General features: G+C 45.0%; 1 protein-coding gene across 5 annotated transcripts in view; it reads right to left on the bottom strand.

The window, feature by feature from the left end:
• LOC117422379 (codanin-1-like) overlaps nucleotides 1-23,002 on the bottom strand; it is a 44,413-nt gene that overhangs the window by 10,060 nt on the left and 11,351 nt on the right. For 2 of the 5 annotated variants that reach the window (XM_058987235.1, XM_058987239.1), the window contains exons 3-21: nucleotides 21,538-21,729; nucleotides 20,880-21,076; nucleotides 19,370-19,513; nucleotides 19,011-19,089; nucleotides 18,262-18,382; nucleotides 17,115-17,224; nucleotides 16,497-16,586; nucleotides 15,901-15,976; nucleotides 13,910-14,100; nucleotides 13,429-13,549; nucleotides 11,456-11,599; nucleotides 10,116-10,282; nucleotides 8,790-8,871; nucleotides 8,265-8,354; nucleotides 7,610-7,664; nucleotides 6,941-7,074; nucleotides 5,403-5,506; nucleotides 1,225-1,374; nucleotides 137-200 (exon numbers count right to left, since the gene is read on the bottom strand). In XM_058987235.1, the coding sequence (XP_058843218.1) occupies nucleotides 137-200; nucleotides 1,225-1,374; nucleotides 5,403-5,506; nucleotides 6,941-7,074; nucleotides 7,610-7,664; nucleotides 8,265-8,354; nucleotides 8,790-8,871; nucleotides 10,116-10,282; nucleotides 11,456-11,599; nucleotides 13,429-13,549; nucleotides 13,910-14,100; nucleotides 15,901-15,976; nucleotides 16,497-16,586; nucleotides 17,115-17,224; nucleotides 18,262-18,382; nucleotides 19,011-19,089; nucleotides 19,370-19,513; nucleotides 20,880-21,076; nucleotides 21,538-21,729 (2,311 nt within the window). The remainder of the gene's footprint in view (nucleotides 1-136; nucleotides 201-1,224; nucleotides 1,375-5,402; nucleotides 5,507-6,940; nucleotides 7,075-7,609; nucleotides 7,665-8,264; nucleotides 8,355-8,789; nucleotides 8,872-10,115; nucleotides 10,283-11,455; nucleotides 11,600-13,428; nucleotides 13,550-13,909; nucleotides 14,101-15,900; nucleotides 15,977-16,496; nucleotides 16,587-17,114; nucleotides 17,225-18,261; nucleotides 18,383-19,010; nucleotides 19,090-19,369; nucleotides 19,514-20,879; nucleotides 21,077-21,537; nucleotides 21,730-23,002) is intronic. The other 3 variants (XM_058987236.1, XM_058987238.1, XM_058987237.1) reach the window with 3 other exon arrangements.

The raw sequence follows: 23,002 nt of genomic DNA, 5'->3' as shown, positions 1-23,002 counted from the left end.
GAAAAGAAAAATGGCAGTGTGTGCATCTGGTCAACCAGTTTTCTATTCATGAAAACACCATGGCAACATGATTAGGAATGTTTGTTGAACTGACAGAGAAGAAAAAAAGATCAATAAGATTTTTAAAATGCCTTACTGCTGCAGAGGTCTCTTCAGGAAGCAAAATCCTGACGGCTTCAGGGCTCTTCACACTGCAAAACCTGGAGCAAGCCAAGGAACAGGGTGAGAGGAAGAGATGGGAGCTCAGCCTTCTTACACATTCTAGTTTTTGTAAATTTTCTTAATCAGATGCCAACATATTTCATAAACGATTTCTTTTAACCTGATCAACGTTCTGGCGCTGTGGGTTCAGCGTTACATCTCCACCACAGAATGATTGGTGAGGAAGGTCAGTGTGGAATAGGAGCAACTAGATTCTGAAGCCTTGCTTTGTAAAATCACTTTGCTTTCTTTCACTTGTGATGCTGCATTAGTGTTGCAGGACCCCCTGCAGTGTTTAAAGGAAACTACCTTTGCTGTATCCCGTGCTGGTCGTACCGCAGGCCCAACCGCCCCCTCAACATATTGCCAACAAATATTTTAATTCTCACATCATATGTAAATCAAGTAGACACATAATGTTTTTCAAATTTTACTAGGGAACGTTCACCAGGAGAACGCTTTTTTTCTTGTAAGCATCGCAGTGCATCCAGATCATGCTCCCTCCTGCAACATGCTGGTGCTCCGATTGATATGAGTAGTGCATTGAGAGAACGGAAAACCAGCATTGTGCTGGAGGGTGCATGATCTGGTTGATTTATGTTTAATAATGTAACGGTGCAATAAGGACACCGCAGATGATGCAGCGTGCTTCTTGTAAGCCTGCAGGGTGCTCTGTAACACTTTAAACAAGAGTGGTCTCTCTGCCCAGCCAATGTCTCTATGCCCAGCCAGTCTGCAAGTGATTTGAAATGACAAGAGAGACAGAACCACCCCCCACCTAACCCCGCTTCTTATTGGTATTGTCTGCCAGCACAGGCCTGAGTTGGTACTGTGTTACTGCAGATATGAAAGACATATTATTTTCGCTGCTCTCGGAAGGCCATCACTGGGGTGCACTGGCATTGACACCCCTTGCCACTGACAAAGGGCTAAATGCTAGTTTTATTATATTAATTTATAAAACACATCCGTGGCGCACAGGCTCAGTTCTGCAGGGAGGTACTCCAAGCAGCAGGTGCTTACTCTCTGGCTCGGCTGAGCGCCTGCCTGCCCCTCTCACACAGCTGGGTGCACACGGTGTCAAAGAGCCTGGCCACGCTCGCCTTCTCATCCCTCAGCCTTCCTCGCAGCTGAGCCTCTCCGGACAGCACCAGCTCCGAGACCAGCGTGGCTCTGCACAAAGAGAGGAGAGAGGAGAGATGCACTGTTACTGGGCTGGTCTGCTGCACTCAACAATGCTTAACTCTTTCTGACTGCATCAACAACATGCTATTTTTGCTTCATGTTCCTTGGCACATTTCTCTCTCAACACATCCAGATTTGTGCTCCACTGTGTACATCCCTATGCCTCACTAGACAAGGTAAAAGCAAGTAGTGATGGTGACAATAAAAGAAGAAAGGTTAGATAGATTGCAAGAACCTTTAATATCAGCAGGATATCAGTGAGAATGCAGCACACTGATCCTGCAGAGAACAAGTACAGGATTTCAAAATGTCACATTTTTCAATTTTTTGTCAGATGTTAACGTAACATTATTCAGCAGGTTTCATTTGACTTTATGAAGCAAAATTTAAGAATTCTAGGGCGGGGGTGTCAAACTCAGTTCCTAGTGTCTTCTGGCTTTTATTCCAGCCAAGCTCTCAATTACTTAATTGGTCGAGTTATTTGGTTAACTGGTCGAGTTCTTTTGTATTTTTTTATTTTTTTTAATTTAGTCGTTGCCAATTATTTTTTATTATTTATCCCAATTTAGAATGACCAATTACACTATGTAACACAATTTTTGTTCCTGGGTAGTAAGTGTTATTTCCTAATTGCTTATGCCTCAAAAGTATAGAAAATGGCTATTATTCCCCACAAACTTTGCTTTTGTGACCAGGAGTGATATTTTGAAATTTACCTATTTCCAATGAGAAAACAGGCGAATTTGTGTCTTTTCGTTCACAGAAAAGTCAGAAAAAAACAACATATGAATCCAAATTAACATGTATTTATACTAAAGTAATACAAAAATGACTACAAAAGATTTAGAAGCGAGTAGTTTTTCGAGATTTACGATTATACTGTAAATCACTTTCATGAATCAGCCCCCCAAAGTCCATATCCTTGATGCTCATCTTGATAAATTCAAGGAGAACATGGGAGCGTACTCGGAGGAACAAGGTGAGCACTTCCACCAGGATATACTGGACTTTGAACGCCGCTACCAAGGACAGTATAACGAGAACATGATGGGAGACAACATTTGGGGGCTGATTCGTCAAAGTGATTTACAGTATAATCGTAAATCTCGAAAAACTACTCACTTCTAAATCTTTTGTAGTCATTTTTGTATTACTTTAGTATAAATACATGTTAATTTGGATTCATATGTTGTTTTTTTCTGACTTTATGTGAACGAAAAGACACAGATTCACCCGTTTTCTCATTGGAAATAGGTAAATTTCAAAATATCACTGTCCTGGTCACAAAAGCAAAGTTTGTGGGGAATAATAGCCATTTTCTATACTTTTGAGGCATAAGCAATTAGGAAATAACACTTACTACCCAGGAACCAAAAAAAAAATAATTTGTTACACAGTGTTATTTTTTAGGCTCAGCTCACCGCTATCACCCCTGTGCTGACTCGGGAGGGCGAAGACGAACAAAGCGCGTGCCGTCAGCCGACCGCTTTTTTTCACTGTGGACTCACCATGCAGCCACCCAAGAGCTTACAGGCAAGCCCGCAGGCGCCCGGCCAGACTACAGGGGTCGCTGGTGCGCCGAGGATACCCTAGCCAACCTAACCCTCCCTCCCTCCCCCCGGGCGATGCTCGGCCAATTGTGTGCCGCCCCTTGGGAGCTCCCGTCCACTGTCAGCTGTGGAATAGCCTGGACTCGAACCGGCGACGTCCAAGCTATAGAGCGCATCCTGCACTCCATGTGGAGCGCCTTTACCGGATGCGCCACTCAGGAGCCACCAACTGGTCGAGTGAGTTGATTAACTGGTCAAGTTATTTGATTAACTGGTTGAATTATTTGATATGACACATTTAACAGTTCCCTCGAGGTCTCAGAATGTTTCATAGGTCATGTTCTTAAATCAAGGGCATTTCCTAAATCAACTGTAAGAGACTTTGAAAAATATTAAATATGTCCAATTGAACAAACAATTTGATCCATTATGATAATTGAGAGCTTAAGATGTAATGAAACCCAGAAGACCTTGCGACCCTGGATGACTGGAGTGTGATGCATCATGTTCTAGGGTGGTAGCTGTATGTACTGTATATTAACATTTGCTATATATATATATATATACACACAGTACTGTGCAAAAGTTTTAGGCAGGTGTGAAAAAATGCTGTAAAGTAAGAATGCTTTCAAAAATAGACATGTTAATAGATTATATTTATCAATTAACTAAATGCAAAGTGAGTGAACAGAAGAAAAATCTAAATCAAATCCATATTTGGTGTGACCACCCTTTGCCTTCAAAACAGCATCAATTCTTCTAGGTACACTTGCACAAAGTCAGGGATTTTGTAGGCATATAGTCAGGTGTATGATTAAACAATTATACCAAACAGGTGCTAATGATCATCAATTCAATATGTAGGTTGAAACACAATCATTAACTGAAACAGAAACAGCTGTGTAGGAGGAATAAAACTGGGTGAGGAACAGCCAAACTCAGCTAACAAGGTGAGGTTGCTGAAGACAGTTTACTGTCAAAAGTCATACACCATGGCAAGACTGAGCACAGCAGCAAGACACAAGGTATTTATACTGCATCAGCAAGGTCTCTCCCAGGCAGAAATTTCAAGGCAGACAGGGGTTTCCAGATGTGCTGTCCAAGCTCTTTTGAAGAAGCACAAAGAAACGGGCAACTTTGAGGACTGTAGACGCAGTGGTCGGCCAAGGAAACTTACTGCAGCAGATGAAAGACACATCATGCTTACTTCCCTTCGCAATCGGAAGATGTCCAGCAGTGCCATCAGCTCAGAATTGGCAGAAAACAGTGGGACCCTGGTACACCCATCTACTGTCCGGAGAAGTCTGGTCAGAAGTGGCCTTCATGGAAGACTTGCGGCCAAAAAGCCATACCTCAACTATGCAAGAAAACACAGGAACTGGGATGCAGAAAAATGGCAGCAGGTGCTCTGGACTGATGAGTCAAAATTTGAAATATTTGGCTGTAGCAGAAGGCAGTTTGTTCGCCGAAGGGCTGGACAGCGGTACACGAATGAGTGTCTGCAGGCAACAGTGAAGCATGGTGGAGGTTCCTTGCAAGTTTGGGGCTGCATTTCTGCAAATGGAGTTGGGGATTTGGTCAGAATTAATGGTCTCCACAATGCTGAGAAGTACAGGCAGATACTTATCCATCATGCAATACCATCAGGGAGGCATCTGATTGGCCCCAAATTTATTCTGCAGCATGACAACGACCCCAAAAATACAGCGAAAGTCATTAAGAACTACCTTCAGCGTAAAGAAGAACAAGGAGTCCTGATCTCAACATCATCGAGTCTGTCTGGGATTACATGAAGAGAGAGAAGCAACTGAGGCTGCCTAAATCCACAGAAGAACTGTGGTTAGTTCTCCAAGATGTTTGGGCCAACCTACCTGCCCACTTCCTTCAAAAACTGTGTGCAAGTGTACCTAGAAGAATTGATGCTGTTTTGAAGGCAGAGGGTGGTCACGCCAAATATTGATTTGATGTAGATTTTTCTTCTGTTCACTCACTTTGCATTTTGTTAATTGATAAATAAAAACTATTAACATGTCTATTTTTGAAAGCATTCTTACTTTACAGCATTTTTTCACACCTGCCTAAAACTTTTGTACAGTACTGTATATATATATAATCTTGTCATTTGTATACATTTTAGCACATTCTGAAAGGTTTAGGGTTTCCTGTAAAAAATGTAAAAAAATAGCAGAAGGTGCAGCATATCAATATAGCTCGAAGGTACAACTAAAAACAAAGTAAACAGGCCTGTCAATTTTATAAAGTGCAAAGGTGTCCAGACTGTGGAAGAATTTATTAAATCAGGACACAAAGGAATTGCATATTGGTGTAAAAAAAACAAAAACAAAAAAAGACAATTGTGCGAGACTGCAACTTGAACTCCACAGCACAGACCTGAGAGTCTCAAAGTCCTCAGGAAGGCTGAGAGACGGAGGAGTCGGAAAGATGTCACAGGGCTGCGTTACTCACTTGAAGTGTTTGACAGAATTTGAGCCGACTCTCTCTGCCACGAACTCCACGGTACGGCGCAGTGACGGGGGCTGGTTGTGAAAGAACGCCTGCTCCAACTCCGCCTGGCAGCCACCCAGAGAAGCAGAGGAGAACAAGATCAGCAGAATAATCTACTACAGCCTTGTACCACTCATGAAGACGCCTGCTCAAAACATGTGGGCTGTACTGGCAAAACAAGGCGACCGAGATGAAAAGATGATATTTTACTGGACAAAATCTGTTCTGGAGAATCATATAACACAGCTGTGTATCAAATATTAAAAGTATCCATCACGCAGAAACCTAGTATAAAAGAGCGAATACCAATTTGACAAATAGTTGAGGTAAAAATAGTCAAACAGTTTGAATAGTCACCACTTTTTTAAAAAATTAATAAATCCTGTATTTGATAATGCTGGGGCTCTATAATGATAATGATAAATGCTGGAACATACGGTTTTGTAGCACTATGCTGTTTGTACACTATTTTAAAAACTGCTGGGAATTGATTTTACATTTTGTGAAATGTCATTTTTATGTTAACCCTTTCAAAGCTGGGTTTTGAATGCTATGCTGGAATCCTGAGCTGGGTTTGCACACACTTGTTTGAGAGTCATAAGTCATTCACATTTTATTTAAAATCACCATAAAACCATATATCATTTAAAAGCTTAGAACTTGAAGAATATTATTTTCAAATGGTTTACAGAATTCACAACATGGCAAAATGTAAAAGGTAAAAAATTGGCAGAAAAAAAGTTTCCTCCTAACACTTAATCCTCCTACTCTGCCATGTCAGTGTTCCAGGTCCCAATGCTGGTGCTGCAGATACAGGAATGTCCCCTCAAGAGATACAGCAGCAATCTGTCTCCATATGAACAAACTTTCTTTCCAGTAACTATCTACATAATTTAGAACATGATGGAATATAAAAAGGCACAGAAATTACAAAGAGATTACGAAGTAAAATTCCAAGCATATTTCAATAACTATTTATGTATTCACTTCGTCATGAAGACCATAAACAGAATTAACTTTGACCTCTTGAGGTCAAAAGTAAATAACACAATAAATAAATCAAACGAGATTATATATAATATATATATATATATATATATATATATATATATATATATATATATATATATATATATATATATATATATATATATATATATATATATATATATTACACACACACACACACACACACAAAATGATCCGTCTCTGCTTTCACTCCTTCCCTTCAGTCCACGTGACTGTTTTAAGCCTATCAGCACACACAGATAACATTTCAGCATCATTTTAAATGATGCAATTGATGCACAAATCAGGCAGCGCTGTGAAATGGCGGGCTCGGCCCTGAGGGAACTGCAACCTAATTATTGTGATGCAATCATGAAACAGAATGAAGGCGGGACTGTCATGAAATTTGCAATTACTTGTGGTTTGTGAGGTCGCCCTTCGAGTAGTGGTATGTAGGATCAGCACACGTCACGTGTGCCTCTGTGCGGTACCTGTAGTTTCTGTTGGGACAGTGGGGCGGGAGACTCCAGCGGCTCCGCGGCGGTTGGTGTTATTTTGCGGATCAAGCCCCCGTTCTTCGCTGCACTTCCTGCTACAAACGCAGCCAGTAGTTTGCGGAACTCGCCTGTGAGGGAGGGAGGGAGGGTTTGGAGGTTAGTTGGCTACTGAATGCCTGCTGGCAACAGAAGCATATTGTAATTCATACCAGAAACCAGAAAACTGTTCTGTACAGAAACATGTGTGTTATTTATTTCAGGCGTCAACGATGCATTGGTTTCCTTTACAAAATATTTGATAGTTGTTTATAAAGTCTATTATATGAACGAATACAAATGCACAAAAACATTTTTTGCACTGAATACAGTTCAAGCTGTGTTTGTTTGAATACTCATCACAGGACTATTTCAGCCATGCAGTGACCAAGAGCTCATGAGCACCCACTGATACAATCGGGGGGCACATTTATCTATTGAAAAAATAATTTGGACAATGTTTAATTAGCTTTTTTCTTGATTGTCTTTTTAAATATGGCCTGTCATAAGGAAAACGCAATGAACTGCAATAAAACACAACAGGTACAGTCATATTCACAAGCCCATCAGAGCACTGCAACTGTACGATTCTCCCTGCAAAAGGGTTTGTATGGGGTTCATACTTACTGAGATATGGGCAACAGATGTAAAGCAACTGCTGGTCCACCAGGGGGAGACAATCCTAAGAACAACACAAACACCACATTATAGGAACCAGTCACCCTGACCTACATCAACACAGAATACATACACTACGCAACATACCTTTTTAGAGTGCTTGTGGGCTACAGATTTGCCCTTCCCTATGCCAAGTGCTTTACTGTAATGGTATTTGATCTTGGCCACTCATGAGACCTTGCTCTCTCCCCTCCTTAACTGGCTGGCCATGTCCAATACAATGAGGCAGCACAGGCACCGGTGCCTGGGATAAGCATCCGTGCTGCTGTACACTGACTGGCTGAAACTGTACAGAATTGCTTGAGAAGCAACAGGTGTGTCCAGTGTTGACGGTTTCTGCTATTTGGGCTACTGGAGCATATCAGTCGCTTGTCCAAATACGTTACATGAAGTAACTGAGATTCTTCCGTTTTCCCATTATTGTTGCCGAATAGTTGCACAACACTCACATGGCTTTTATATGGCTAGTGGATCACATGTCATGTGACCACAAACTTGCATACAATTTTTTCAGTCAGTCAGTGTATGATGTATTGTATCTTTAAACTCCAACACTACTTGTGAGGGAACACTGTCTCTCTCAATATTGCCCACAGATACTTACCAGTCCTTGAGTGGAAGCTGGTGTTTCATTGACATCAGTTTCATCTCTGAAATCCCCACTAAAGAACAGATCCTCAGGAACAGCAGGGATCTGGAATAGAGAAAAGCAGCCAGCAAGGTTTAATATGGTGCTCAACCATACCTTCCAATACAAAATCATAAAATACAGAAGAACCTCCCTCTGCTCTGCATCCTATACAGTGAGTAGAAGAACCTCCCTCTGCTCTGTGTCCTGTACAGTGAGTATAAGAACCCCCCTCTGCTCTGTGTCCTGTACAGTGAGTACAAGAACCTCCCTCTGCTCTGTTCAATATTCATCACATTTTTGAAAGATTATTCAAAGATATAAAACCCTCGTCCCAGCACTACAGGATACAACATCACATGGAAAAGGATAGATCCTTTCTATGCGACTTGAAAGAAAAGTGGATGCAACACCATTAATTAAATTTGGAAAATAAAACAGCTATAAAATCCTAGAAAATTCTCCCCCAGTTCCCCAGCATCACTTGTACAGTGTCCTTACCTGGAAGAGCCAGCCCAGCACAGCAACAATCAGCAGCTGGTTCAGGAAGCGCCCCTCTCTGTCTGTCCCCAGCAAGGTGCGCCTGGAACACAAGCAACAAACCGAGACTCAAAGACCTTGTGTGAAAAAGGATGTACACATTTCAATCATTCTCGCACCTACAGCTATGGCCAAAAGTTTACCAACATCTAGAATTTTATGATTGAGACAAAAAAAAAAAATACAAAAAAACTATATGAACATAATTTACACATTTTATTGTAATCAAAGAAAAGTACAAAATGATAAATCACAAGTCTACCGGAAACCTTAATAGCAGTACAGTATTCCACGTTAGATTTTGAAATGTCACATTTTTCAACGTGTGTCAGTTTTTCGTTAAGTATATGGAAAACTACCAAGCGGTATTGAATATGTTAACATTATTCAGCAGGTTTCATTTGACTTTATGAAGTGAAATGTGTTAATTCTATAGGGTGATGCTAAACCTCTGGCCAGAGCTGTACAGTACATTTCATTCATGTTATCTGGTTTCCAGTTCTAGTTTTGTTTGTTTCCTTGAAACAATATTTTCTCTACTACAGACCATGACAAGAAGCTTCTAGTTACAGTAGTTTCCCACAAAAGCCTCCCTGTACAGTACACTAGGACCTAGGGGGAGAGGGGTGGACTCAGCCTCCCTGTACAGTACACTAGGAGCTGGGGGGGAGAGGGGAGGACTCAGCCCCCCTGTACAGTACACTAGGACCTGGGGGGAGAGGGGAGGACTCAGCCTGCCTGTACAGTACACTAGGAGCTGGGGGGAGAGGGGAGGACTCAGCCTCCCTGTACAGTACACTAGGACCTGGGGGGAGAGGGGAGGACTCAGTGCCCCTGTACAGTACACTAGCAGCTGGGGGGAGAGGGGAGTACTCAGCCCCCCTGTACAGTACACTAGCACCTGGGGGGAGAGGGGAGGACTCAGCCACACTGTACAGTACACTAGGAGCTGGGGGGAGAGGGGAGGACTCAGCCTCACTGTACAGTAAACTAGTAGCTGGGGGGAGAGGTGAGGACTCTGCCTCACTGTATAGTACACTAGGACCTGGGGAGAGAGGGGAGGACTCAGCCTCACTGTACAGTACACTAGGAGCTGGGGGGTGGGGGGAGAGGTGAGGACTCAGCCGCACTGTACAGTACACTAGGAGCTGGGGGGAGAGGGGAGGACTCAGCCGCACTGTACAGTACACTAGGAGCTGGGGGGAGAGGGGAGGACTCGGCCTCACTGTACAGTACACTAGGACCTGGGGGTGTGGGGAGAGGGGAGCAGGGAGCAAGTCATGTCACCTGTATAGCTGCAGCAGAAGTGTGAAGACCCTCCTGTAGTGCAGCAGGTACGGGGCGGTGTGATCCACCATGGAGAGAAACTCGACCAGCCAGGGGACAGTGAGCACCGTGCGCTGCTTCACCATGGACTGCCTCAGCACCTCACACACATCGAGCACTGGAGCACTCTGCACATGAGGACAAGAGACACACTTACACCACACACTAAGGAGCTTGACAACAGCCGTTCACACAGATCTGCACTAACTATATAGCAGGCAGTGAGTGTCAGTGCCCCCTGATCGTGTCTGTGGGAGGCAGTGAGTGTCAGTGCCCCCTGATCGTGTCTGTGGGAGGCAGTGAGTTGCAGTGAGTGTCAGTGCCCCCTGATCGTGTCTGTGGGAAGCAGCGAGTTGCAGTGAGTGTCAGTGCCCCCTGATCGTGTCTGTGGGAGGCAGCGAGTTGCAGTGAGTGTCAGTGCCCCCTGATCATGTCTGTGGGAAGCAGCGAGTTGCAGTGAGTGTCAGTGCCCCCTGATCGTGTCTGTGGGAAGCAGCGAGTTGCAGTGAGTGTCAGTGCTCCCTGATCATGTCTGTGGGAAGCAGCGAGTTGCAGTGAGTGTCAGTGCCCCCTGATCGTGTCTGTGGGAAGCAGCGAGTTGCAGTGAGTGTCAGTGCCCCCTGATCGTGTCTGTGGGAAGCAGCGAGTTGCAGTGAGTGTCAGTGCCCCCTGATCGTGTCTGTGGGAGGCAGCGAGTTGCAGTGAGTGTCAGTGCCCCCTGATCATGTCTTTGGGAAGCAGCGAGTTGCAGTGAGTGTCAGTGCCCCTGGATCGTGTCTTTGGGAGGCAGTGAGTTGCAGTGAGTGTCAGTGCTCCCTGATCATGTCTGTGGGAGGCAGTGAGTTGCAGTGAGTGTTAGTGCCCCCGGATCGTGTCTGTGGGAGGCAGCGAGTTGCAGTGAGTGTCAGTGCTCCCTGATCGTGTCTGTGGGAGGCAGCGAGTTGCAGTGAGTGTCAGTGCTCCCTGATCATGTCTGTGGGAAGCAGCGAGTTGCAGTGAGTGTCAGTGCCCCCTGATCGTGTCTGTGGGAAGCAGCGAGTTGCAGTGAGTGTCAGTGCCCCTGGATCGTGTCTGTGGGAGGCAGCGAGTTGCAGTGAGTGTCAGTGCCCCCTGATCATGTCTTTGGGAAGCAGCGAGTTGCAGTGAGTGTCAGTGCCCCTGGATCGTGTCTTTGGGAGGCAGCGAGTTGCAGTGAATGTCAGTGCTCCCTGATCGTGTCTGTGGGAGGCAGTGAGTGTCAGTGCTCCCTGATCATGTCTGTGGGAGGCAGTGAGTTTCCGCTCGCAGTGACAGAGCTGTACCTTGTTGCGGACCCCGATGGCTGCCTCCTGCACACCCCTGGCTGGTGGCTCCCTGGTCTGGTACGGCAGGAAGGTGATGAAACCCAGGAACTTGGCAAGAAGGCGAGCCGTCGTCAGCACCGAGCAGAACCGCTGCTTCTCACCCTGCAAGAGAATCAACAGCCGCGTCAGCTCACACACACCCGTTTAAAGAAAGAGTTTTAACGATGGCACTTAATAAAGAAAACCCATACGATTGGCTGGATTCTCAGTTTTACTATGGGTGGTGTCATCAAATTAAAGATATATCCTCGCTGTCAAAAACCCTCCTTTTACTATCCCAGATGGCCCGATAGACCTGTATTATGTCACATCCTCATAGAATTCCTGCTTGGGAAGCAACTGGATTCATATATAATTGTATGTTTATTTGATTGTTTTTAATTGTATATATTATTCCAATGTAGTGTCATGTTTCAAGTGAGTGCTGTTTACAAATAGGTCATATGATTGTGCAGTTCATTTTAAAATAACCAAGCATGCTGAAGCCAACCCAGTACATTCCTAGTATTAATGAGTGTGTGATTTGCAAAATGTGCAATGTAGCCTCTTACTGTATTGTACCAACAAGTCAAAACTGACTGACTACAGAGTTAAAAGGGGGAGCACTCATCCCCTCTCATCTGCTGCTCCCCTCCCCCTCATCTGTTCCATGCCATCCTCTCCTCACCACCTTCTCCATGTTCCCTTTCCACTCCCCTCTTACCTGCTGCCCCATGTCCCCCCTCACCTACTGCTCAATGTCCCTCCTCCTCCTCCCCCCTCACCTGCTGCTCCACGTCCCTCCTCCTCCCCCTCACCTGATGCTCCATATCTTTCATCCTCCCCCCTCGCCTGCTGCTCCACGTCCCTAGTCCTCCCCCTCACTTGCTGCTCCACGTCCCTCCTCCTCCCCTCTCATCTGCTGCTCCACGTCCCTCTTCCCCTCACCTGCTGCTCCATGTCCCTCCTCCGCCCCCAACCTGCTGCTCCACGTCCCTCCTCCCCACCTCACCTGCTGCTCCACGTCCCTCCTCCCCCTCACCTGCTGCTCCACGTCCCTCCTCCCCCCTCACCTGCTGCTCCACGTCCCGCCTCCTCCCCCTCACCTGCTGCTCCACGTCCCTCCTCCTCCCCCCCTCACCTGCTGCTCCACGTCCCTCCTCCTCCCCCCCCCACCTGCTGCTCCACGTCCCTCCTCCTCCCCCCCTCACCTGCTGCTCCACGTCCCTCCTCCTCCCCCTCACCTGCTGCTCCATGTCCCTCCTCCCCCCTCACCTGCTGCTCCAAGTCCCTCCTCCCCCCTCACCTGCTGCTCCACGTCCCTCCTCCTCCCCCCTCACCTGCTGCTCCACGTCCCTCCTCCCCACCTCACCTGCTGCTCCACGTCCCTCCTCCCCCCTCACCTGCTGCTCCACGTCCCTCCCCCCCCTCACCTGCTGCTCCAAGTCCCTCCTCCCCCCTCACCTGCTGCTCCACGTCCCTCCTCCTCCCCCCTCACCTGCTGCTCCACGTCACCTCCTCCTCCCCCCTCACCTGCTGCTCCACGTCCCTCCTCCTCCACGTCCCTCCTCCCCCCCTCACCTGCTGCTCCACGTCCCTCCTCCTCCCCCCCTCACCTGCTGCTCCACGTCCCTCCTCCCCACCTCACCTGCTGCTCCACGTCCCTCCTCCCCCCTCACCTGCTGCTCCACGTCCCTCCCCCCCCCTCACCTGCTGCTCCACGTCCCTCCCCACCCCCCTCACCTGCTGCTCCACGTCCCTCCCCCCCCCCCCTCACCTGCTGCTCCACGTCCCTCCCCCCCCCCCTCACCTGCTGCTCCACGTCCCTCCCCCCCCCCCCTCACCTGCTGCTCCACGTCCCTCCCCCCCCCCCCTCACCTGCTGCTCCACGTCCCTCCCCCCCCCCCCCCCCCCCCTCACCTGCTGCTCCACGTCCCTCCTCCCCACCTCACCTGCTGCTCCACATCACCCTCCCCCTCTTCCTTGCTGCTGCCTGGCCCCAGGATGCAGATGGAGTCAAGCTCCAGGATCTGCTGGCACAGGCTGTCCATCAGGTGCTGGTTCAGCTGGTAGCTGCAGAAAAAAAAAGAAATAATACACAACTCTGCACACTAACAAACTATGACATCGCTCCCTCCCTGAACACTATTTTTTTTAAAAATTTTATCCAGATAACCCTGATAGCTGCAGTTAGTTTTATAGCTTTACTATATGGAACTGGGGAGAGAAAAGGAACATTTCACAAAGGTGGTGAAAAATAGAGTTGCATCTCAGATAACACTAGCCGATAATGCAAGCTTTGATTATCATTTTTCAGTATAAGAACTGATCAAACTAATGAATCGATAATCACGATAATCGATTATTGTTCCAGCCAAGGCCAGTTGTTTATTTTGTCCTGGAGGACGTTGCAATACTGGTTGTTGTTCTCACCTGCCAGCTGCCAGGAGGAAATCCCGGAAGAATTCCTGATGCCCTGGGAAGGAGGGCGGGGGGCACGGTCCCATGATGCTCTGGGGCTGGATGAAGCGCTCCTGCAGTCTCTTTAGACGGCTCAGGTTGTCCGCTCCCAGCATGCCGAGTACATCCAGGTCAGGCGCCTCTCCACCCGTCCCCTTGCACATCTACAGAGCGGGAAACAGCAGAGCAGTGCATTGACATTCAGAGTGAGAACTGGGGCTCCAACACTGCGTCTTACCTCTCACTAACATCACAACACTGCGTCTTACCTCTCATTAACATCACAACACTACGTCTTACCTCTCAAACATTACAACACAGCGTCTTACCTCTCACTAACATCACAACACTGCGTCTTACCTCTCAAACATTACAACACAGCGTCTTACCTCTCAAACATCACAACACAGCGTCTTACCTCTCACTAACATCACAACACAGTGTCTTACCTCTATCACAACACAGCGTCTTACCTCTCAAACATTACAACACTGCGTCTTACCTCTCACTAACATCACAACACAGCGTCTTACCTCTCATTAACATCACAACACTGCGTCTTACCTCTCACAAACATCACAACACTGCGTCTTACCTCTCACAAACACCACAACACTGCGTCTTACCTCTCACTAACACCACAACACTGCGTCTTACCTCTCGCTAACACCACAACACTGCGTCTTACCTCTCATTAACACCACAACACTGCGTCTTACCCCTCATTAACATCACAACACTGCGTCTTACCCCTCATTAACATCACAACACTGCGTCTTACCTCTCATTAACATCACAACACTGGGTCTTACCTCTCATTAACATCACAACACTGGGTCTTACCTCTCAAACATCACAACACTGCGTCTTACCTCTCACTAACATCACAACACTGCGTCTTACCTCTCATTAACATCACAACACTCAATTGGTTCAATTTCTTATGGGAAAAAAGAAGCAACACTGTCAGTCTTCATACTTACTGTAAACTTAACTTACACATTACTGATAAGATGAAATAAGACACACACGCAGGTCTGCAGTGTTGAGAGTTACTGTATCATGAGCCAAATCACATAGTATTTATACCTGTAGGAGGCTGTGTGGTCCTGTGGTTAAAGAAAAGGGCTTGTAACCAAGAGGTCCCCGGTTCAAATCCCACCTCAGCCACTGACTCATTGTGTGACCCTGAGCAAGTCACTTAACCTCCTTGTGCTCCGTCTTTCGGGTGAGACGTAATTGTAAGTGACTCTGCAGCTGATGCATAGTTCACACACCCTAGTCTCTGTAAGTCGCCTTGGATAAAGGCGTCTGCTAAATAAACTAATAACTAACCAGTACTAAGTTGACACAATTTAGGAGGTTCCCTGTAGGAGCTCCTACATGCACAGAGTTGCTACTTTGCTAGTTCATGAACATTAGCAGTTTGGTTATCCTTATACAAAACACAATGCTGCAATGTTTTTTATTAAAGACCTTCGTATTATACAATTCAAAAGGTCTGATTTGTTATCAAGGTAGTCGCTAGTCCAAACCGGGGAGGGGAGAACCCAAATACTCCTACCGTCCTGGCGACCCATTACTTAAGGAATGAGGATTGTCATCTGAGACTAGGGGCGTAACGAATCACTAATGTCATGATATGACAGGATACATATCACGATACATGCGATGGGCCTGATGGGCTACTTGCATGATGCATAATAAGATCAAATGATCATTCAATGATGGACCCTTTTGTTAAATGTAATGAAATAGGGAGAGTACGTATTCATAAACATACTTATTCTTCATTCTAGAACTATTTGGTGAACTACAATGAGCTACGCTGTGCTTTTGGTTTGTATCATGAAACGACATACTTGTATTATGATACCATATACTGCATTATGTCAAGATAACCCAACAGCCAGACAGCAGCTCAGGCTGTTTCTAGCACAACAGCCTCTGGGGGCACCGCTTACCTGGATGAGCTGCTTCTGGAAAAGCCTGGCAAAGTGACTGTGATTGCTGGCTGCAGTCAGCTGACTCACCATCCCCCTGAAGACAGAGAGGGCAAGGGAGAGGAGAAACATCTTTACATGCAAGTCAGGGATAACGTCCTGCCCTGAAAAAACTGAGACATACATGCGAACGTGTGCCGGTCACCCACAGAGGATAAGTGCATCAAACACTGGACTGAAGCAAAATCTTTGTAAATGTGGCCTGCTATACCCCCTTCATTCATAAATTAAGTACCTAAAACAATTTTAGAAGCAGCATGTGGTGGAACAAATGTCCAGGTGAAGTTTTATCAATTTCAAAACTCTCAAAGTTTGACCAAATAATTTTTGAAAGAAATAAAACCATAAATGTTCACAAGAAACCCTGAAACACGTGTTTACTGCCCCGACCCCACATTTCTTATTATTGATGATCCCCAGCTAGTTCACTGCAACTGCACCTATCCTGCAGTCTATCATTAGTACTGTCCTCTGCTGACCACAGGATCATCCACAGCTAGTGCACTGCTTTTGGTTCACTGCAGATGACTAAACAGAGATTAAGCTGCAGGTCCCACCTGACTCTGCTGCCCAGCACCATGTCGAACACCCAGCCCGGCTCCTTGTGGAAGTCCTCCCACTCTCTCAGCAGCTCGTAGAAAATATCTCTGGGGATACAGAGCACAGCACAGATCAGCAGCTAGAACTCTACACCTGCTTACACAGTGAGGAGCTTGGATATCCTTTACTCGAATGCAGAACTATAGAGCAATAAACAGGTTTGGGATGATATGGTGGTCTCTTTATAACAATATACAAATTAACCCTCCGTTGTATGGCCATTCAGCCCATCAATGCTAGTTCGGTTCTTAGTAGGTTAGTGTCAAGTTTGGAGCCATTTTGGGTTCTTTAATGAAACATCATGAAACCTGTTAATGTGTCAGCGGGTTGCAAGGGGTTCTTAATGCAGTCATTTGTTGACTTTGGATACAAGCATCTCCGTCCCACTCAATCACAACATGTTAGCTCAGCTGGTCAGAAACAACTCCAAGTGAAAGTGTCAAAACCTGCATAATCAGCAGCTTGCATGGTGCTCCAATGAAAGAACTCCAGTCAAATATAGATACTGTAAAGGTGAGTGATTCTTTAGGGTATTTTGTGAAGCACACGTTCTCAGTGTGATGCCAGCACAGTACCTCTGCTTCTTGAAGATGTGAAAGGCCTTGTCACTACAGAAGTTGGAGCGGTTGTCTGTGGCTGGCTGGAACGGAACAGACTGAATGAAGGACGGGGTTATTCGGGACACCTACAATACAGAGGTAAAAAACTCTGTTACAAGGAGGACACATTAGAACTCCTGTCATGCCAAACAGGGCACAGATCGTACCTGCCTGACTAACATGATGTGCTCCATAGACATAGGAAGTGTAATGTTGCAAAGGATATTCAAAAGAATTCAGAAGATGTCATGGTGTGGTTACTTCTAATAAAACTCCATTGATTCCATTTTGCATTTGTTTCATGGGTAATAACTGCTAATAGTTTTTCAGGCATGTACACAACATCAATGGAGCCAAGCAATGCAGAACTGAGGAGCTGCACCGATCAATCTTTTCTTCCTGCTCCCCTTTCTTGCCTATACCTGTTCTAGAAAACCCTGCAAGAGCAGCTGGGTTAAAACCTCAGCATGGGAACCAAAGCAAAGCTTGTTCTAACCAGATGTGTATGTGAAAACGTGTGTGGCCTGTATATTGATATGGCCAGAGGTTAAAACAATGCGGCAGTGAAATGGGACAGTTTTACTGGACAACACCGGTAATGACACTTCTCAAATCATGTGGTCTGTATCACTGATATGGCCAGAGGTTATCACCAAAATAACTAGACAATACATAATAAAGCAGAAAGGTTAAAAAAAGTCACTGCCTCCGATGGTCTTTGAGATCTAAGGCTTTGACAGTGCAGCTGCAACTTTGTAAAATTACTACCAGAAAAGGGTTACTTTTTCTTGTATGGTATCAGCGATCGAACTTAACCTTGAGCATCACAGAATACAGTTGAGTATCAAGTATGAAGCAAATATTTAAAAGAGTTGGCTCCTTATCACCTGGAAGCTAAAAATGCACAAGCTTACAAGGATACGGACACACTCATGAAAGGTGAGGGACAATGGCACTTTAGGTTAGGCACTGTGCAAATTTCACATTATATCTCTGGGAGTGAATCAATCCTTCCTGACCAGCAAACTTTGTCAATGTGGGCCATATATAAACCATGTTCTCTTGGCCAGTAAGTCAATCTCCGTCCGGAAGCTGTTCTGGGAGACACAGAGCGCTCACCCACCTTGGCAGTGCTGTTTTCATGGGCAGCAAGCAGCCGATCTCGCAGAGCTGGAGAGAAGGAGCCCAGCCTCTCGTTCTCAGCGAGGAGCCGCAGTGTGCATTTATCCAGCTGGGAGATGAGACTGCAACACAAGAGCAACACCACTGAGCACCACAAACCAATGGCACCACACAGTGCAGCAGTGGCTTCAGAGCTCAATAAACAGTGAGCACCACAAACCAATGAGAAAGCACCACACTGGGTGGAGCAGTGGCTTCAGAGTTCAATAAACCAGGAAAGGCACACTGGGAAGTTATATCTGTCCTAAAACATCTGACATGTGCAAAAACAGACAGGTGAACATAAAGGGACCAGCCATATAAAAGATGTGACTGATCTCCAAAGGGGAACAGGTTATGTGCAGAAAGGATCAGTTGAACAAGACAATTGGGGCAAACTTGGCAGTCCATTTATATTGCAGTAGGAGCAACACAAATCAAAAGTGGGGGTGAGGTTTTGTGTGCATTATAGTGCTGATCCTTTTTTATATAACTTGGCCCTTATTGTAGATGTAATTTATATGGGTAGCCCCTTTACTTGTCTGTTTTTTGCACATGTGAAGTGATTTTGGGCAGACTTTCTTATTCTTTTGTGATCAACTATTTTGAATATAACAAGCTTAACAAAATGATCTTCAAAACTAAAGCACATAGTTTTTGCATTAAAACATTTGATACATTTTAAAAGAATGGAATGCAGACTGAACTTACTCAAAATTATTTTCCAGGACCTTGACTGCAAAGTACACACAGTTGTGCACGCTGTTGAAGTAGGGCCTGTCCAACACATCTGAGAGGAAAAGAAAGAGTATTAAAAACAAACAGGAGAAACGCTGGTCCAGATACGAGAAGCACAGCAAGAATACGTGTATAGATAGAGATATAGATATATATATAAAAAATACACTGGCTTTCGATAGGAACTTTCTTTAACTCAGTATCCACTTCCACCTGAAGGAAGAGACCTTTGTGGTTTTGAAAGCAAGTGTATTTTACTGACAGCGTACATATTTAGCTGATCCTATTAAAAGGTCTAATCAAGAACAAGACTTGAGAATATTGCGAGTCACTGTTGGAAGCAGGAGGGGTGTGTTTAGAGCTACCCCTGCAGACTGCGGGACCCCCTTGCTGCTCCTCAGAAGGAGCCGATCCACGGGACGTCAGCAGCTGAAGCACGAAGAAGAGCTCCAGGAAGACATTGGGCACCAGGTTCTCTACAAAACACAAGCACATTACAGGCACTGAACGACGCTGTAAATGTGGCAAGCATGGAACAGCACACACACTTGCAGGATTACAAGGTGGAGAAATGGCCCACCAAAGAATTAAATATTTGATATGGCAGGACATAACTACAGATTCCCAAATTACAAAAAATACAATTGTTGGTATTTTGTTATTTTCTTTTAAAGTGTAAAGTGCTTGTTTTGTCAGTAACATAATTTGAACAACACTGAAACGACTCCAATAACAGCGGCAATATACCCTAGATGTCCCATAAAGTTCGGTCCTACAAGGGGTTTCATGGTAGTTTTCCTGCATCCTTTATTCTAACTTAGCCTCTGACTCTCAATAAAAAATATGTCCTTAAAGAAGACGCTCAATATTTCTGGAACCTAAATGCACTGTATATGTTGTAGAAATAAAGAAGTCCAACCGATGTAATCAAAGCACCACTGAATGACCAAGTGAAAGGTGATCAGTGACATGGGAACATGGTGGTACTGTATCATCAGTCATGTGGTACTCAGGGTGTTCAAGGCAACCCCAGAATGCTCTGAAGAGATTATGAGTGCGAAAATCTGATCTGTGGATCATTGGAGAATTTCCTGAAGTATATTACCTATACTGGAAATATTCAGTGTTCATAAACAATATATTATAGATGAGTGGGACTGTTTTTTGAATCCTCTAGTCCTTGTCCTTTCATTTTGTATGCGTTGATTTATCAATGGTGTCATACTGTTTATGCATGTATTTTTATGAAATGTCAAGCCATCATGTTTTTCACGTTTCATAATGTTTCATGTTTTGTACAGTCAGGGTTAACTTTATGATAGCCAAAGAGTAATACGTTTCATATGTTATTTTTTTTCTTCATATTTCCATTATGATTTTTGCAGTTCTGCTGATCAAATATTAACTTATCATTTTTTCAGACCCTGATAAGAACTAATCATGGACTACCCAATGTTTGCAGTCCACGATTAGTGCTAATTGGTGTCTGTGAAACCTGCCATTGATGTCCATCTGTCAACGAGCTTGTCTGGAAAAAAATCAAACCCACTAGGACAGAACAGATATTCATTCCTCATTCAAATCATGTGATTGAATGAATTTTCAACTTGGCTGATCCCACCTACTCTATATATTTAAAGTATGCTGAACCTGTAGAGTTGAAAGGTTATATTGTCACATGGTGTAAAGGAATGAGTGCTGGGCTATTCTCCAGGCAAGTGCAGAAACGTGTACAAATCAGAACTCAACATTGCAGCATTGTCAATGACTGCAAATGCAATAGAAAGACAAGGGAAATGCAGAACAAATCAGCACAGTCTACGGGAGTCCTCGGGCTCCTACCCGCGATGCAGGCGCAGTGCAGTTCAGCTAGCAGGTCCAGCTGGCAGGAGGAGGAGACCTTGTGCAAATCCGCGGTGGGAGAGAGGCGGTCCGCCGACCCGCTGGAGCTGGTTCTGCTGGAGCCCAGCTTGGTGGGGGTGCTGGGTTCAAGGGCAGGGGGGAGTCCTGGAGAGCTGGTCTGCTGGGACAGCTTGGATCTGGAGACAGAGGGAGAAGACCATTACAGGAAGCATATCAGGGGAAGGTGAAGTAAGCAGGTCAATAACATATGGCCCGGACCATCTGAATTACATTTTTATATTCCCCTTACGATTCGATGTTGTTTGCACTGATTGTGCACGGTTCTTGGCACTGTTACACCAATATCAAAGTATTACTATTTAACTCTAAATATGCCTTTCCCTGGCGCTGATCTTGTCTGGAGAATCCCAAGTTCAGAGACTAGCAACCTTCCCCATTCAATTAAACTCGCGTGACAATGTAAGCTGCTAACTCTGGGCCCACATACTGTCTCTGTCTATAGATATTTGTTGGCTATGATGAGTAATGCCAGTTTGTGTGCTCTTTTAAATCACACATGCTCTGGAAAGGGCACATCATCTTAGTACAAGCAAGGCGAAGTGCAGGAGTGGCGCCTGAAGCCGGAGCCCGAACACACCTCTCTCTGCGCAGCATCTCCCGCTCCTCCTGCAGCCAACAGTCCGGCCCTGCCCCCGGGGACTCTGGGATGGCGGGGGAGGGGGGTGGCTGGCTCAGCGGGGTGGAGGTGAAGCAGTTCTTTGGTTTCGAGCGGGGCCGCTCTGCACTCACCGGTGTCGGGTTGATCCGTCGCGATGGCTTCGTCTTGCTGCTGGAAACAGGGCAGGAGAGACACGAGGAGGGAGTGTTTGAAACACTTGTTTCAAGCACTATCCACACTTTTCATGTACAGTTTAACTAGCTGCCGGTTCACAGTACCACGGGGCTGTGTCTAAAAAATGACTCAATTTTTCACAGCCGTAAACAATGAGAGATGCAGTTACTCTGCAGTAAAAAAATTAGATGCAACTTTTAAAGCAAGACTTTTGGGACATCCGAATGAATGGTATATTGGTCAATTTCAAGATGGAGACATCTTGAAATCCTACCACTAGGCTTCTTGAGAATTATATTTCATGTAAACTGTGACAAAGCAAAGGAAAGCTTTTATTTTTTATTACATTTGCAATCAGCAATTATTTTTTGCATTAAGAGCAGAGCTTCTCTGCTCCCCTCAGGTCTGACTCATTGAATCTCACCTTCTCCCCCCTGCCCCGCCCCGTGAGTGTTTACTGATGGGATTGCATCTGTGCAGCAGTCTTCAAAGTAACAGAGCAAGTTAAGAGCATTGTGCTAGAATCACAAATACTGTTTCGATCGAGCTACAATGCCTTCCAATGTTTGGCAATTATTTTCTAAAGTAAGACGACAAGAAAATAAAGTATAGAAATTAATGCTTGGGATACTCCAGTAACACAACTAAGTTGCATGACCATTTAATGAGATGGCACCCTACAAACCTTGAAACAAAATCTCCATATATTCATCACAACCACCACCCCCCTCCTCGTCTAAAAATTAAGAAAAACATCCAAGATCGTTCCAAAAGTTGTATCTCTGGTCGGAAGTATTAAGCATCTCAGCAACGTCAGTCCCTAGTGAGCAGGTATTCAGTAATGCTGGGCAGATTGTAAGCCAGTGCCAGTCATTGCTTAAATTAAAACAAAATGTGGACACTATCATGTTCCTTGATACAATTCAAATATAAGCCATGGACAACACTCTTGTTACTAAAATGCTGTGGACAGTGATAACTTTTTTTAAATGAGTTTTTTTTTATTGGTTGTTACTCTGACTTGCTATGGAATAAAACAACTTTTTTTTTTAACTGGTACAAATAAGGTAAAAAATAAAAATAAAAATAAATAATATATTTTTTAATTACTGTATGCATAAACTGATGTAATCAATGTAAAATCCATAATCGTTTTTAAATCGTGTTACTTGCAATGTTACACAGTAATCCACAGCTTCACATGTATTACTGCATTTTTTTTACCCTTTCATAATGTTGATTAATTGATGCTTTGGCTTTTTTGGAGAAC

The sequence above is a fragment of the Acipenser ruthenus genome, chromosome 15 (assembly GCF_902713425.1).
Source record: "Acipenser ruthenus chromosome 15, fAciRut3.2 maternal haplotype, whole genome shotgun sequence".
NCBI lineage: Eukaryota > Metazoa > Chordata > Actinopteri > Acipenseriformes > Acipenseridae > Acipenser > Acipenser ruthenus.
The sequence above is the reverse complement of the archived record's forward strand: the minus strand, read 5'-3'. Positions and strand labels throughout refer to the sequence as shown.